At 54.0% G+C, this 14,934-nt stretch overlaps 1 protein-coding gene across 1 annotated transcript in view; it reads left to right on the forward strand.

Moving 5' to 3' along the window:
- LOC311309184 (formin-1) overlaps window positions 1-14,934 on the forward strand; it is a gene marked incomplete at both ends in the record, with an annotated part of 82,289 nt that overhangs the window by 34,274 nt on the left and 33,081 nt on the right. The window contains 3 exon segments of the mRNA XM_084438363.1: window positions 176-237; window positions 3,180-3,889; window positions 7,127-7,265. Of these exon segments, the coding sequence (XP_084294489.1) occupies window positions 176-237; window positions 3,180-3,889; window positions 7,127-7,265 (911 nt within the window).

Here is a 14,934-nt window from a genome sequence, read left to right on the forward strand (position 1 = left end):
CACCGCATGGAAATGAATGACTGCATGGGGATGATCCTCCAGATGGCCTCAATTGAACATTGGAAAACAGAAACGGATTCCTCAGCGTAATGTGGCAACTTTGACGTGTGTAATGTGTGTGTATAATGTGTGTGTGTGTTCGACAGATAACCCCCCGGTCTCTTCTCCCCCTCAGAGCACCAGGCTGCCCTCTTGCAGCTGAAGAGAGAATGCAAAGAGGAGGTGGAGAAGTTGCATGTAAGTGTGCCTCCCTCGGGAATTACATTTCACACTGAAACTATTTTATAGTGACCCAATACACATATAGCCTGGCTCCGCCGGACCCAATTCGCAAAGATGTGATAAGGGTCTGGAAACTCACAGTTGCTCTCCGATTCCCAAGGGGTGTTACCGACGGGTGTAGATCAAAATGCCTCTGGACGCAATTGGATAGACCTACAACCAATCAGCGAAAACGCCTCTATGGTGCTCCTCTGTTCCGTCATCTTATTAAACCCGCCTCATATTAGATAAACGGTTCTGATTGGCACAGACCAATCTGGGTTCGAGTGGATTCAGTTGGAACGGTTGGATGTCCAGACTGATCTGCAGTAATAGAAATAGGTGTATTGAAGGAGATTTTTCTTGTTGGGAATCACTGTTTATTGAGTAACTGCAGGTCTCCACAGATACACTAGATGGCGCCGAATAAACAGGGAATTGAATCTTTCTCTTCAGTTATGTTCAGTGGAATGTTGATGAGCACCCTGAGCAGCGTCTGACTTCCAGTGCCCGACTTCGGAGCTGTTGACACAGCTGACCTGGGTCAGTTACTGTAGATCAACTGGCTGAGTATTTTGAGATGTAATTGAGGTGTGTTTGATTCGCCTCACAGTTGGCACTCACAGGACTGAACTATTGTTTCATTTGAACCCGGGAAGACGAATCAAGTGCATCTTTGCGTATTTAGACTGGAAGCTCTGATGTTGTGGTGAGCATCAGATGTTAAATGAGGTTACACATCCCTGCCAGGTTCTCACATAAAATCCTAATTCCAGGCTAGATGCACCCTGCGATCAGATCGCTCACCTGGAGAGCTTACTTTACATTTTAGAAAAAGATGCCTTTGGAGTTAAGCCCTATGAACGAGGCTGACACGTCGGTTGGTGGATGTGAAGCGTTGTTTGTTGGCCGAGGTTCAGTAGTGCAACTCAACGCAGAATTCAGACTGTTTTCCAGGGCTCTTAGCGGAGTGTTCAGATGATGTTTACTCTCTTTTCTTCCAAGAAAAGTCCAGAATGTATTGGAGAGCGAGTTAAAGCCATGCGTGGACAATAGAGCAGACTTGGCCTTCAAATCTGGTATAATTTCCCTGCCATTAGAACAATTGTGCTCCTGCAAGTGGCTATTAAAGCAGTGACGAGTCAGCAATAATGGCTGCTCGTTCCATGAATCCCTGTCATTTGCCGTCGCTCCTTAACGTTAGGAGGCAACATCGACACTCCCAAACCACCAGAAAGGATGGAACGGGCCTAATTCAGACTCCGAACGGACCGCGCACTAACGCGCAACATGTGTCCGATGAATTGCAAAATAGTTTCTTCCTTCTCCCCTCACACTCAAATTGCTTTTCCTCACGTTTTGCCAGATCGTCCCTGTGTTTGAGTTTCCTGTAAACATTCAGCTTATTAGGTTTTCATGAAGCTGTCAGTTATTGTACTTTTCTTCTGAGGGAGAGGAGCGTGAGGAGAGGCAATATTAGATGCCGTTTTGGCAGTAAATCCATTTGAAGGTCATTGCAATTATGTGTTTTATCATACCCTGTCAGTCATGTTACACGAGAGGCCTCTGTGGGTTTCCACAGCGCTGAACGTGACCGTGTCACACATGAGAGAGCGCGGAGTGAGTCTGACGCACGTTCCGCCGGTCTCTCTCAGGTTCCGTCGGTCTCTCTCACGTTCCGCCGGTCTCTCTCAGGTTCCGTCGGTCTCTCTGAGGTTCCGCCGGTCTCTCTCACGTTCCGCCGGTCTCTCTCAGGTTCCGTCGGTCTCTCTCACGTTCCGCTGGTCTCTCTCATGTTCCGCCGGTCTCTCTTAGGTTCCGTCGGTCTCTCTCACGTTCCGCCGGTCTCTCTCACGTTCTGCCCGTCTCTCTCAGGGTCCGTCAGTCTCTCTCAGGTTCCGCCGGTCTCTCTCACGTTCTGTCGGTCTCTCTCACGTTCTGCCCGTCTCTCTCAGGGTCCGTCGGTCTCTCTCAGGTTCCGTCGATCTCTCTCACGTTCCGCCGGTCTCTCTCAGGTTCCGTCAGTCTCTCTCAGTGTCCATCGGTCTCTCTCAGGTTCCGTCAGTCTCTCTCAGGGTCCGTCGTCTCTCTCAGGTTCCGCCGGTCTCTCTCACGTTCCATCGGTCTCTCTCAGGTTCCGTCGGTCTCTCTCAGGTTCCGCCGGTCTCTCTCAGGTTCCGTCGGTCTCTCTCAGGTTCCGTCGGTCTCTCTCAGGTTCCGCCGGTCTCTCTCAGGTTCCGTCGGTCTCTCTCACGTTCCGCCAGTCTCTCTCAGGTTCCATCGGTCTCTCTCAGGGTCCGCCGGTCTCTCTCACGTTCCGTCAGTCTCTCTCAGGGTCCGTCGGTCTCTCTCAGGTTCCGTCGGTCTCTCTCAGGTTCCGCGGGTCTCTCTCACGTTCCGCTGGTCTCTCACGTTCCGTCATCTCTCTCACGTTCCGCCAGTCTCTCTCAGGTTCCATCGGTCTCTCTCAGGGTCCGCCGGTCTCTCTCACGTTCCGCCGGTCTCTCTCAGGATCCGTCGGTCTCTCTCAGGGTCCGTCGGTCTCTCTCACATTCCGCTGGTCTCTCTCAGGTTCCGCCGGTCTCTCTCAGGTTCCGTCGGTCTCTCTCACATTCCGCTGGTCTCTCTCAGGTTCCGCCGGTCTCTCTCAGGTTCCGTCGGTCTCTCTCACATTCCGCTGGTCTCTCTCAGGTTCCGCCGGTCTCTCTCAGGTTCCGTCGGTCTCTCTCACATTCCGTCGGTCTCTCTCACGTTCTGCCGGTCTCTCTCACGTTCTTCCGGTCTCTCTCACGTTCCGCTGGTCTCTCTCACGTTCCGCCGGTCTTTCTCACGTTCCGCCGGTCTCTCTCAGGTTCCGCCGGTCTCTCTCACGTTCCACCAGTCTCTCATGTTCCGCTGGTCTCTCTCTCTCCCCATAGTCGGAGCTTGAGCTGAAGATCTTCCAGGTGCGCGGGGAGCATGCTGTCACGGTGTCGCGTCTGGAGGGCGTCATCGGCGGGATGCAGCGAGACCGTGCCTGCGGTGGCCAGGAGCGCGCCCAGCACCGCGAGGCCTGCGTCTCCACCGAGGACGACCAGCCTTCCAGAACCTTCCGGAACGTGTGCGTCCAGACGGACAGGGAGACCTTCATCAGGACCCCGGAGGGAGAGGGGACCGCCCCCAGCCCCGGGCAGAACCAGAACGTGCCTAAGAAACTCAACCTGGACTCGATCAGTCTGAGCCTGGGGGGCAAGGCCCCGGGACCCGCTGGAGCCCCGCCCCCTCCGCCTCCGCCCCCCCCGCCTCCTCCCCCCCCACCGCCCCCCCTACCCGGCCAATCAGCACCAGCCCCGCCTCCGCCTCCTCCCCCTCCTCCCCCGCTGCCTGGCAACATGGTGCCTCCTCCGCCTCCGCCTCCCCCCGGGTGTGGCCCCCCGCCTCCCCCTCCACCTCCCCCGCCCCCTGGCCTACCTGGGGCCGGCCCTCCTCCTCCCCCACCCCCGCCGGGCTGCTTCCCCCCGCCCCCACCGGGGGGCTTTAGCTTCGGCTTCGCCACGCGGGTGGACAAGGCCCCGCGGAAGCCCACCGTGGAGCCTGCCTGCCCCATGAAGCCCCTCTACTGGACCAGGATACAGATCCAGGACAACAAGTAGGCGCTTCCATCAGCCACATTCTTCATTCTACATTCTACATTCTACCCTAACAGTCTTGTTAGCGAGCGTTTATCGTTATGACCAGTATTCTACCCTAACAGTTTGTTAGCGAGCATTTATCGTTACAACCAGTGGCTCGGCCGTACCCGCCGAACCAGTTATAGCCCTTTTCCACCAAAAGAACTCTGGTTCGTGAACGGGTTCGTTTCAAAATTCCTGGAACCTTGGTTCTGTCCAGAGAACGGGCTGCGTTTCGACCAGTTTTTAGCCGAACCGTTGTACGTCAGCCCACGCCCATGACGTCGTCACGGTTCGCACTGAAAAACCTACTATTTTATGGTGCCGGTTCGGAACCAGCTTTCGGGTTCCCGAACTCATTTCTTTTTGGTCGAAATGCTCAGAACCATTCAAAATTAGATTCGCGAACCGGCACCGAACCGGTTCCCTCTTGGTGGAAAAGGCCTATTAGAAGAGGCACACAGGCTCTTTAGTTCTCCCCCACAGCTCCAGACCCTTGGACCAGTAGGGTGATTGAGACACAGTCATGTAGACGCAGCAGCGTAGTGGATTACTCAGCTCATTTAAACTGACTGCGGTTTCCACTGCTGCTTGCCAGGCCCCCTTTACGGCCTTGTATTAATATGGCTGGATTACTGTGGGTAGTTGAGTTGTGGTCGCACGCGCACACACGCGCACACACACACACACGCACGCACACACACACACACACACACGTTCACCTGACAGTTCAGACCCAGAGCGGAGGTTTGAGCCGGCCACAGCAGTTTCACATCTACTATAAAATTTACAGTATGGCAGGTCTGTTAGCATTGAATCAGTCTGACCTTTGAACTCTGTCAACGCCGAGAGGCTCGAGGACGAAATTATGAGGGAAACAATTGTAGGCTTTGAAACGAGGCCAGGCTGTACGGTTGTACGGTATGTCAAAACAGAATGGATTTCATAAGGGTTTTTGAAAACAGTCCAGGAACAGTTAATTGGGATATCCGCTGATTAAAATTCAAATTAGAGACGGTCGGTTACAATCACCGTCCACCACCGAGAGAGAAGTGGGTTTATAGAGAGGCACAATTAACTTTTCCAACATGGTGTCCCGGTCTGAAGTTATAGCTGGAGTCAGACCTTGTTTTGTGGAGTTATTTGAGTGAAAGGGAGGATTTGAGAGCAATCATTATGTCCTCAGCGAGAGAAAGGCCTCGCTGGATGACTCTAATTGAATCTCTGGCAGAGAAGCTGATTGCGTTTGGTATTTCAGGCTCCTCCAGCCCGCCAGCTTGGCCGTTCGCTTGACTTCCCCTCCCGGTTTGCCCAGCCGTATAATGGTCTCCTGGGGAGCGGAACCTGCCAAACGCTGACCTAATAACCGAACAGCGTCGAGATTCCCGACTTCACCAGCGCTAGAAACACACATCTATGTGGTGGAAGTTTTGTTTTATCGGTGAGAAAGTGACAATTGAGGGGTCCGCGTGGGGTGTGGCGATCTAAGCTTCGGGTCGCGTGCCGCCGTCCACCAGGGGGCCGGGGTTCACGCCCATAGATATGAACATGAGATGACTCGTAATGGATTGAGCGGCGCAAAATACGGCCGCCATATTGGTCCGGTACCGCTGTCACGTGACAACCGCTCTCCTCAGCAGTTTCAGTCAGTAAAAGTAACCCTGCATCAAGAGATAACTCTAGAAGATAAGTAGAAACAAATATTTTTGTCTTTGAACTATTGATAACAGTCAAATAACATAAATAATAAATAAATAAAATGAAAAATTGCACAAAGTGCAAAACAGCAGCATCCAACAGTTTTAGTTGTATCTATCAGCTAACAACTATGTATTTATCATCGTTCACTTAAAAGAGCCGGCACATAGAGCCGTATCGTTCGCGACCGACCCATCACTAGTTCACTCGCGGAGCTCCGTACCGAACCAAGATGGCGGCCGCATTTTTCGTCCGGCAGCAATCAAATCAACGTCAATGCGGCGTCTAGTGTATATGTCTATTTTCACGCCCCTGGTCTCGGCAGATCCGAATATGACCAGATCCCACGGAGGGGGGGGGGGGGGGGGAGTGGCATATTGGGCCGCTCCCGAGGGCGGTTAGTTTAATTTGGGCGCCAGTGTCCGCCGCTCGACGGCGACCCCGTCTGGTGTCGGGAGTCACGGTTCAACAGACGGTTTTGGATAAACCCTCTCATTTGCGAGGCTCAATTTCAGCGTCTCCAATCAGATTCAGTCCCCCGAGACTAGTTAGCAAGGGCGCCGTTGGGAAGAAAAAAAGAAAAGAAACCTTATCGCCGCCCGATTGTGATGTGATTGGTTTAATGAGCGTGGAGAAAGTTCTGGCGAGAATCGAGTCACGGTCACGGTCTTGCGAGAGTCCAGTAGCTGGCCCACTCCTCGCTAGCATTTCAAATAGAAAGTGACAGCCGAAGTGATAACTCGTCGGTTCTTGGAGGAATTGGCCTGTGACGCCTGTGTTTTATTGGTCCTGACGTTCGTGAACGGGTCTGACGGAGTCGTCTCAGAGAGGCGTCCACCTCGGGGGTCAGAGACTGGATGCTGTTAGCGCTGATAGCTCCCCGGTGCTGGGCTGTCTGGCCCCCAGGGGGGGGTGGGGGTGTTCTGGGAGTCAGGGGAGAGGAATGGAACGGAGGATGGAAAGGGAAGGTAGCAAACCCGGGCTGAACTCTCAGAGGCTCATCCTCACCAGAGACACATCATCCTCCTCCTCCTCCTCCTCCTCCCTCTGTTTGCTTGTTCCCGTTACCCAGCAACAACAGAAACACTATTCCTCCCAGTCAGTTTGTCCTTTAGCACAGAAATAGCCCCACTTTGAGAAGCGGTACTGTTAAAATGTCTGTGTTTTTCCTCAAGCCTAACTCTCTCTTTTAAAATATCATGTGAATTCCGATCGGGGTTCTCCACATTCTTGGCGAATCGGACTCAAGCCATGCGTATAGAGAAATAAACACCCGGAAAGTTCAGAGTAAACATTAAATAAACGGCTACAACACAAGCTGTTTACATATCAGTAGAGAACTATTTGTTCAGAGAAGTACACCCACCCTTCCCCCTCTCATACTTTCCTCAATAAGACTTTCACGTTTTCTCAGGAACAATACAGTATCTCTTGTGATACCTGTTTCACATCTGTTATCATTGTTACTGTTGTCATTCTGTCTCCCTCCCAGACTTAAACTCTGTCTCTCTGTCCAGTAACAACACCCTGTGGGGGTCACTGGAGGAGCCGGACATTGACACCAAGGAGTTTGAGGACCTGTTCTCCAAAGCCACTCTGCAGCCAAAGAAGAAGCCACTCTCCGACACCTATGAGAAGAAAGCCAAAACCAAGAAGGTGGGTTCAGATGTTTTTTCTCGCTCCCCCCTTTCTTAGGTTACATTGTCTTGGCTTCCATCTTGCTTCCTTCGTCATGACGGGTTTAGTATGGAGAACATTGAGGCGGGGGGGCTACTGGACTTTACATGCTGGTGCTCCATGTAGCCTTAAAGGTACGGTAGGCCATTTTTCATCCAATCATTTCAGTGTACCACGTTGAAATGATTGGACGGCCTACAGTGTAGCAGCAGAGGAATGCATGCACATTGAACAAAGTGCAACATGTGATCGACAAAAAATATACTTAGGACTAGGGCTGGGTATCGGTACTCGATACCTTGTAGTACTGGATCGAAACAAACTGATACCAAGTAGCATCGAAACGTCTTCAGTCAAACCAGTACTTCATTCCATCCTTTTTGTATTGAGATCTAGGAAAAAAAGACGTTGTAATATGGTCCAATCACCGCAAGCGTTCTTCAATTTAATGCGACGCGTGATTGGCCCATTATGGCAGACAGCTACAATCCGTCTGGTGAAATCGACTGCAACTGCGAGTTGTTGACACAGTTTAGCACGCTGAGGTAATGCCACCAAAACGCTCAACGGTATGGTTATAGCTAGCTAGCTAGCATTAGCAACCCTACTGTAATGCATTGCTTAGTGCATTGGTTACTTAGTGGTAGTTTTAACTTCTGTAGCAGCGAAATGTGTTTCGGCTAACGTTATTAACTAATGTTATGCTTAATGTTAAGACCCCTCTAGGCCTACTAGCACCACAACTGCTACTGCTGATGTTTCCACCCCCAGCAGCAGCCTTGACACACCGTTCACATTAGCTGCAAGGTCACGGATGATTAAAAAATGTGTAGTCACTGTCAGTAGTTATATTGTAATAAATACAGTTTGATACTCTTTTAAACACTTTCAAAGTGTATTCTTGTAAAAATAATTTGAATGTGGGAGGATTGATGGCATTTTACACAACTGAATGCTTCCATTCAAATGATGATTATGGAATGGAAAAAGTGCAAAAAAGAAATTCAAAGTATCGATTGAAGTATTCATCTGGTATCGTATCACTTTAAGGGTACTGGTATTGGTACTGGTATCGTAATTTTTGAAATGATTCCCAGCCCTACTAAGGACAGAGAGAATGTCCTGTCAACCTGCCTGGTAACATACCTTTTTTTTTTGATTGGTTGGATTTGAAAAATGTAGTTTACGCTTCCTGGTAGTTGAATGAGGCCAGTTTGATTTCCGACGAGAAGCAGCGAGACGAAATGTTTTTGCTCTGACTAGTTTGACTAATTATTTTATTACAATACGACTGAGAAGGGCATTTCACGCTGGTACTTAGTGGCATACTGTAGATTTGATCAAGGTAAATAAATCTACAGTAGCTTATTCTTCCTGGTTTCTCCAAAATCGCCTATCTAAAATCTGTTTCCCATTTCCGCCACCTGAGGGCGATAGTGGCACACTTTCACTTTTTCCTATTTCAAAAGGCATTGATAACTGGTGTTTATAATCATAAATCAGTCTTAAACGTGTGCCAGATCGAGTTAACGGACTCCTCACTGGCCAGTTAATGGCAGTTGGTGTTGCTAGGCAGGCTAAATAAGGCTGTCAGAAGCTAATGAGTTGTACTCTTCCAGTGAAAGGACTCAGCACTGCTCTTCCAAACTGAGCTCTCAGGCTAAACTGGCCCCTGGTGTAGTTTAGTGCGCTCATTGGATTCTGCTCAGTCAATGACTGTGATCTCAATTCAATTCAATATGCTTTATTGGCATGAATGTCAGGTGGACAATATTGCCAAAGCGTCAAGAAAAATACAATTCAATAATGACATGAAGAAACAATTAAGTAAACTAACAGATAAATAGGTCATGAAATAGGTCAATAAAGATACAATTAATAAAAAATAATACAAAATCAAATGTATGAAATGACATTTAAAATGAATAAATACATGAACGAACAAGCAAAATAGGTAATGAAATAGGTCAATAAAGAGACGATTAACAAAAATGATACAAAATCAAATGTTTTGAGACTGCGATCCCTCTTTCTCTCTCTCCCTCTCTCCCTCTCTCCCTCTCTCTCTCTCTTGTTCCCTCTCTCTCTCTCTCTCTCTCTCTCCCTCTCTCTTGTTCCCTCTTTCTCTCTCTCTCTCTCCCTCTCTCCCTCTCCGACTTACCGTCCTGACACTCTAAACTACTCCCTACGGCGTCAGATTCTCCACGATGCTCACCCTGCAGACAGAGGTTGATAGCTGAGCGCGTGACCCTGGCGTTCCACGTTCCCCCTGAGCGGGTGACCCTGGTGTTCCACGACCCCCCTGAGCGCGTGACCCTGGTGTTCCACGACCCCCCTGAGCGCGTGACCCTGGTGTTCCACGACCCCCTGAGCGCGTGACCCTGGTGTTCCACGACCCCCTGAGCGCGTGACCCTGGCGTTCCACGATCCTCCTGAGCGCGTGACCCTGGTGTTCCACGACCCCCCTGAGCGCGTGACCCTGCTGTTCCACGACCCCCCTGAGCGCGTGACCCTGGTGTTCCACGTTCCCCCTGAGCGCGTGACCCTGGTGTTCCACGACCCCCCTGAGCGCGTGACCCTGGCGTTCCACGACCCCCCTGAGCGCGTGACCCTGGCGTTCCACGACCCCCCTGAGCGCGTGACCCTGGCGTTCCACGATCCCCCCCGTCTGCTCAGAGCTCAGGTCTCTGTGTTTCTGTCAGGTCCAAAACTGCAACTCTGCACTTCTGCTGCCCACAAGCAGCGTCAGCGCCGGCTCCCTCTGACCCCACGGCCCTGAGAGTGGCGTCCGAGCGGTAAAAAAAAGAAATCGTCCGCCGGCCCAGACTGCCCCCCTCTCAATCCATACGCGACCCACCACCCTGATCAATCCGTCAAGGCTCCAGTCCACTCTAGGGACCTTACTGTGTGTGTGTGTGTGTGTGTGTGTGTGTGTGTGTGTGTGTGTGTGTGTGTGTGCGTGCGTGTGAGTGTGTGCGCAGTGCCCAGTCTGGTCACTCCGAAGCCGAATACTGGCTCAACATTTGATCCCCCCCAGACAGCCACAGACCTCAGTCCTGCCAAATATCTCCAGTCTCGTCTAGCGCCAACCTCGGACTCTTAGCTCAACTCTTAGCTCTTACTCTGAGGTTTTAACGGTGTCTCTGAGAAGTCTTACTCTTACGTTTAGGGTCTTAATACTAAGCCAGCCCAGAAAACCCTACATTATTATTATTCTTCAACCGATGAACAAACGTCACCGTTGATGGAGTAGCAGGATTTGTGATACAGACGTTAGTGTTTGGATGAATAGTTTCCGAGACACAGGATTTACAGAGAAGCCTCACTTCTCTGCGTCAGAGAGAGAGAGAGAGAGAGAGAGAGAGAAGGAGAGAGAGAGAGAGACCCACAAAGAGGTAGACGGAGAGAGAGAGAGAGAGAGGGAGAGAGAGACCAACAGAGAGGTAGAGAGAAAGAGAGGGAGAGAGAGAATGTGAAAGAGAGAGACAGAGAGAGAGAAAGAGTGAGAGAGAGAGAGAGAGGGAGGGAGGGAGGGAGGCGCCCAGGTTTGGTTCCGATGGTCACGGGCCAGGCCGTTGGAGGAGGGGAAGGATGAGGGGGGGGCAGAGAGGATGAGGGGGGGGCAGAGAGGATGAGGGGGGGGCAGAGAGGATGAGGGGGGGGCAGAGAGGATGAGGGGGGGCAGAGAGGCCGGTGTGACGGACGTGCGGAGGTTTGGCCGTCCGGGGCAGCTTGGCAACCCCCGGTCCTTCTGGAAGATCGGCTAAACAAAAAGTAACATGTTTACGTCTTAATATTTTATCCCTACGAGTTTACGCTCCCAAGGTAGAGAACAATTCTGTGAATCACCGTCTGCTGATGGCTTCCCAGAAGTTAGCCTGCCGGTCCCATGGGGGGGGGGGGGGGGGTAGGGGAGGAGAGGGGGGCAGAGGAGAGAGGAGAGGTTTTGAGGGGGGGGGGGGGCGGGAGGGAGACTGTCGTCCAGCTAACAGAGCCAGACCTGGAGAAGGAGACACGCGGGGGTCAATCAGAACCGTCTTGTCTGACTCGGCGATATCCGTCTCTAAGGTCTGACCAGCCAATAGTCTCCCAGCCCCGCCATGGATACCGCTCGACTCCCAGACCGCAGGTCACCTCCACCCTGTCTCTGTCTGTCCTCACCCTGTCTCTGTCCCCCACACTGTCTCTGTGCCCCACCCTGTCTCTATCCCCCACCCTGTCTCTGTCCATCCCCACCCTGTCTCTGTCCCCTACCCTGTCTCTGTCCCCTACCCTGTCTCTGTCCCCTACCCTGTCTCTGTCCCCTACCCTGTCTCTGTCCCCTACCCTGTCTCTGTCTGTCCCCACCCTGTCTCTGTCAGTCCCCACCCTGTCTCTGTCCCCTACCCTGTCTCTGTCCCCTACCCTGTCTCTGTCCCCACCCTGTCTCTCTGTCCCCTACCCTGTCTCTGTCCCCTACCCTGTCTCTGTCCCCCACCCTGTCTCTATCAGTCCCCACCCTGTCTCTGTCCCCACCCTGTCTCTGTCCCCTACCCTGTCTCTGTCCCCCACCCTGTCTCTCTGTCCCCTACCCTGTCTCTGTCCCCACCCTGTCTCTCTGTCCCCTACCCTGTCTCTGTCCCCACCCTGTCTCTGTCCCCCACCCTGTCTCTCTGTCCCCTACCCTGTCTCTGTCCCCACCCTGTCTCTCTGTCCCCTACCCTGTCTCTGTCCCCTACCCTGTCTCTGTCCCCCACCCTGTCTCTGTCCCCCACCCTGTCTCTGTCCCCCATCCTGTCTCTGTCCCCCACCCTGTCTCTGTCCCCCACCCTGTCTCTGTCCCCCACCCTGTCTCTGTCCCCCACCCTGTCTCTGTCCCCACCCTGTCTCTGTCCCCTACCCTGTCTCTGTCCCCCACCCTGTCTCTGTCCCTGTCTCTGTCCCCTACCCTGTCTCTGTCCCCTACCCTGTCTCTGTCCCCCACCCTGTCTCTGTCCCCCACCCTGTCTCTGTCTCCCACCCTGTCTCTGTCCCCCACCCTGTCTCTGTCCCCCACCCTGTCTCTGTCCCCCACCCTGTCTCTGTCCCCACCCTGTCTCTGTCCCCCACCCTGTCTCTGTCCCCCACCCTGTCTCTGTCCCCTACCCTGTCTCTGTCCCCTACCCTGTCTCTGTCTGTCCCCTACCCTGTCTCTGTCCCCTACCCTGTCTCTGTCCCCTACCCTGTCTCTGTCCCCCACACTGTCTCTGTCCCCACCCTGTCTCTGTCCCCTTTCCTGTCTCTGTCCCCTACCCTGTCTCTGTCCCCCATCCTGTCTCTGTCCCCCACCCTGTCTCTGTCCCCCACCCTGTCTCTGTCTCTGTCCCCTACCCTGTCTCTGTCCCCCACCCTGTCTCTGTCCCCTACCCTGTCTCTCTGTCCCCACCCTGTCTCTGTCCCCTACCCTGTCTCTGTCCCCCACCCTGTCTCTGTCCCCCACCCTGTCTCTGTCTCCCACCCTGTCTCTGTCCCCCACCCTGTCTCTGTCTCCCACCCTGTCTCTGTCCTCACCCTGTCTCTGTCAGTCCCCTACTCTGTCTCTATCAGTCTCCACCCTGTCTCTGTCCATCCCCACCCTGTCTCTGTCCCCTACCCTGTCTCTGTCCCCACCCTGTCTCTGTCCATCCCCACCCTGTCTCTGTCCCCCACCCTGTCTCTGTCCCCTACCCTGTCTCTGTCCCTCACCCTGTCTCTGTCCCCCACCCTGTCTCTGTCCCCTTTCCTGTCTCTGTCCCCACCCTGTCTCTGTCCCCCACACTGTCTCTGTCCCCTACCCTGTCTCTGTCCCCCACCCTGTCTCTATCAGTCCCCACCCTGTCTCTGTCCCCCACCCTGTCTCTGTCCCCCACCCTGTCTCTATCAGTCCCCACCCTGTCTCTGTCCCCTACCCTGTCTCTGTCCCCTACCCTGTCTCTGTCCCCTACCCTGTCTCTGTCCCCACCCTGTCTCTGTCCCCACCCTGTCTCTGTCCATCCCCACCCTGTCTCTGTCAGCTTAACGGAGAGTAACCGGTCTAATCTGCACACATAACGCTTTTCTTGCGAAATCACGTTTGCCCGCCGGTGGCTGATGGGGACGGGCGCCCGTGCCCGATGACCGTGCACTCGCCCCCCAGAAGCGTTGCCAGATTGGGGGCACCCTACGCCCCGCGGGCCTCTTCCACGAGGGGGGGGGGGGAGGCGTTCGCGGGAATGGAATATTCAAGTGCATTATGGGTATGAGACACCTTCCCCCCCTCCCCCCACACCCCTACTCACATTCCTCTCTTAAACACAACTCTACACCCAGGTCCCTAACAGTAGACAGGGGGGCGGAGGGGGCAGGGGGGGGGCAGATTAGGGGGGCGGGGGGGGCAGATTAGGCCTACACGGGTGGGTTAATGTCTATCACGTGTCCTGTACATGATGACATGAGCTCTGTACAGGACCTATTAACCCCGGAGCCCCTCTCCCTCTCTATTATCATATCAAAGCGCAGAGGGGAAGACGCGGCCCTCCTTCTCACAGCTCCGGGCGTAATTGCAGGCATGTGGCTCCACTCGGGGGGGGGGGGGCGGGGCGGGGCGGCCGGGGAGACACCTGCGGGAGGGGGGGCGGGGGGGAGGAGCGTGTCTGCGCATCGGTAGTGTGTGGATGAGGGGGGGGGGGCGGACGGCAGGGAGACGAGACGAGGAACACAGTGGTCTGGGGGGGGGGTTATATTGCGCCGACTCACACCCAGGCACGTGCACACACACACACACACGCACGGCCACGTAAACATTGCACAACAATCCCCCCCCCCCTCCCCCTCAACGTAAATCAAGTTCATATCCATCTTGTATACCATGAATCCCCCTAAAACAAACAGTGGCTTTAATTGGTTTAGAACTGCGCGTCTCGGGGGATGACTGATGAGGACTCACGCTGCGTTTATTGAAAGCATGTTTTTGGCGTCGGCGGTCGACCGGCGCGGGAGAGCGGGCGCAGGATGCAACACGGGGCGGGCGAGATATTCGGGACGGGGGGCGCACGGCGTCCAGGCGGGGGGGCGGTTACCGATGAGGCGCCCCAGTCCGTTTGTTTAGTGTGACGTCTCCCTGGGTGAACTCGGGCGGGCGGCGGGGGCGGGCGGGGTAGACGGGCCTCGGCTCCCCCAATCAGTCACCCGCCATGGACCCGGCTGCCGGGCCGCGGCTGTGTAAACTATCACCGCTCTGAGCCTGCAGATCCCTGCCCAAACACCAGCCACCTGCTTGTCCTCAAAACGCTCTCTTCTCCTCTCTCTCTCTCTCTCTCTCTCTCTCTCTCTCTCTCTCTCTCTGGGCGCTTGTCTTACCCGTCTACCGTAGCTACCTCAAACCCACTGTGCTGTTTTCAGTATTTATACCTACAAACGAGTCTTGCGTGTGCTCGGCGTTTCCTACAGTAGGACTGACGAGCAGTTCGCCACGGCGTCCACCAGAGGGCGCTGTTCTCTTCTGGGAGGGCACCTGAGGCTGCGCACGGCCCCCTCAGCATCAGCACCTCAGCCCAGCGTCTCCGCGTCCCCTCCGCACGTCCGTCCGGGAACCCAATGCATCCAGATCAGTTGTCTCTCCTCATTAAGTTAACGGGCCGGGCTAATTGGTGTTCCTGGAGCCACGGCAGAG

This window comes from Borostomias antarcticus (assembly GCF_949987555.1).
Source record: "Borostomias antarcticus genome assembly, chromosome: 5".
NCBI lineage: Eukaryota > Metazoa > Chordata > Actinopteri > Stomiiformes > Stomiidae > Borostomias > Borostomias antarcticus.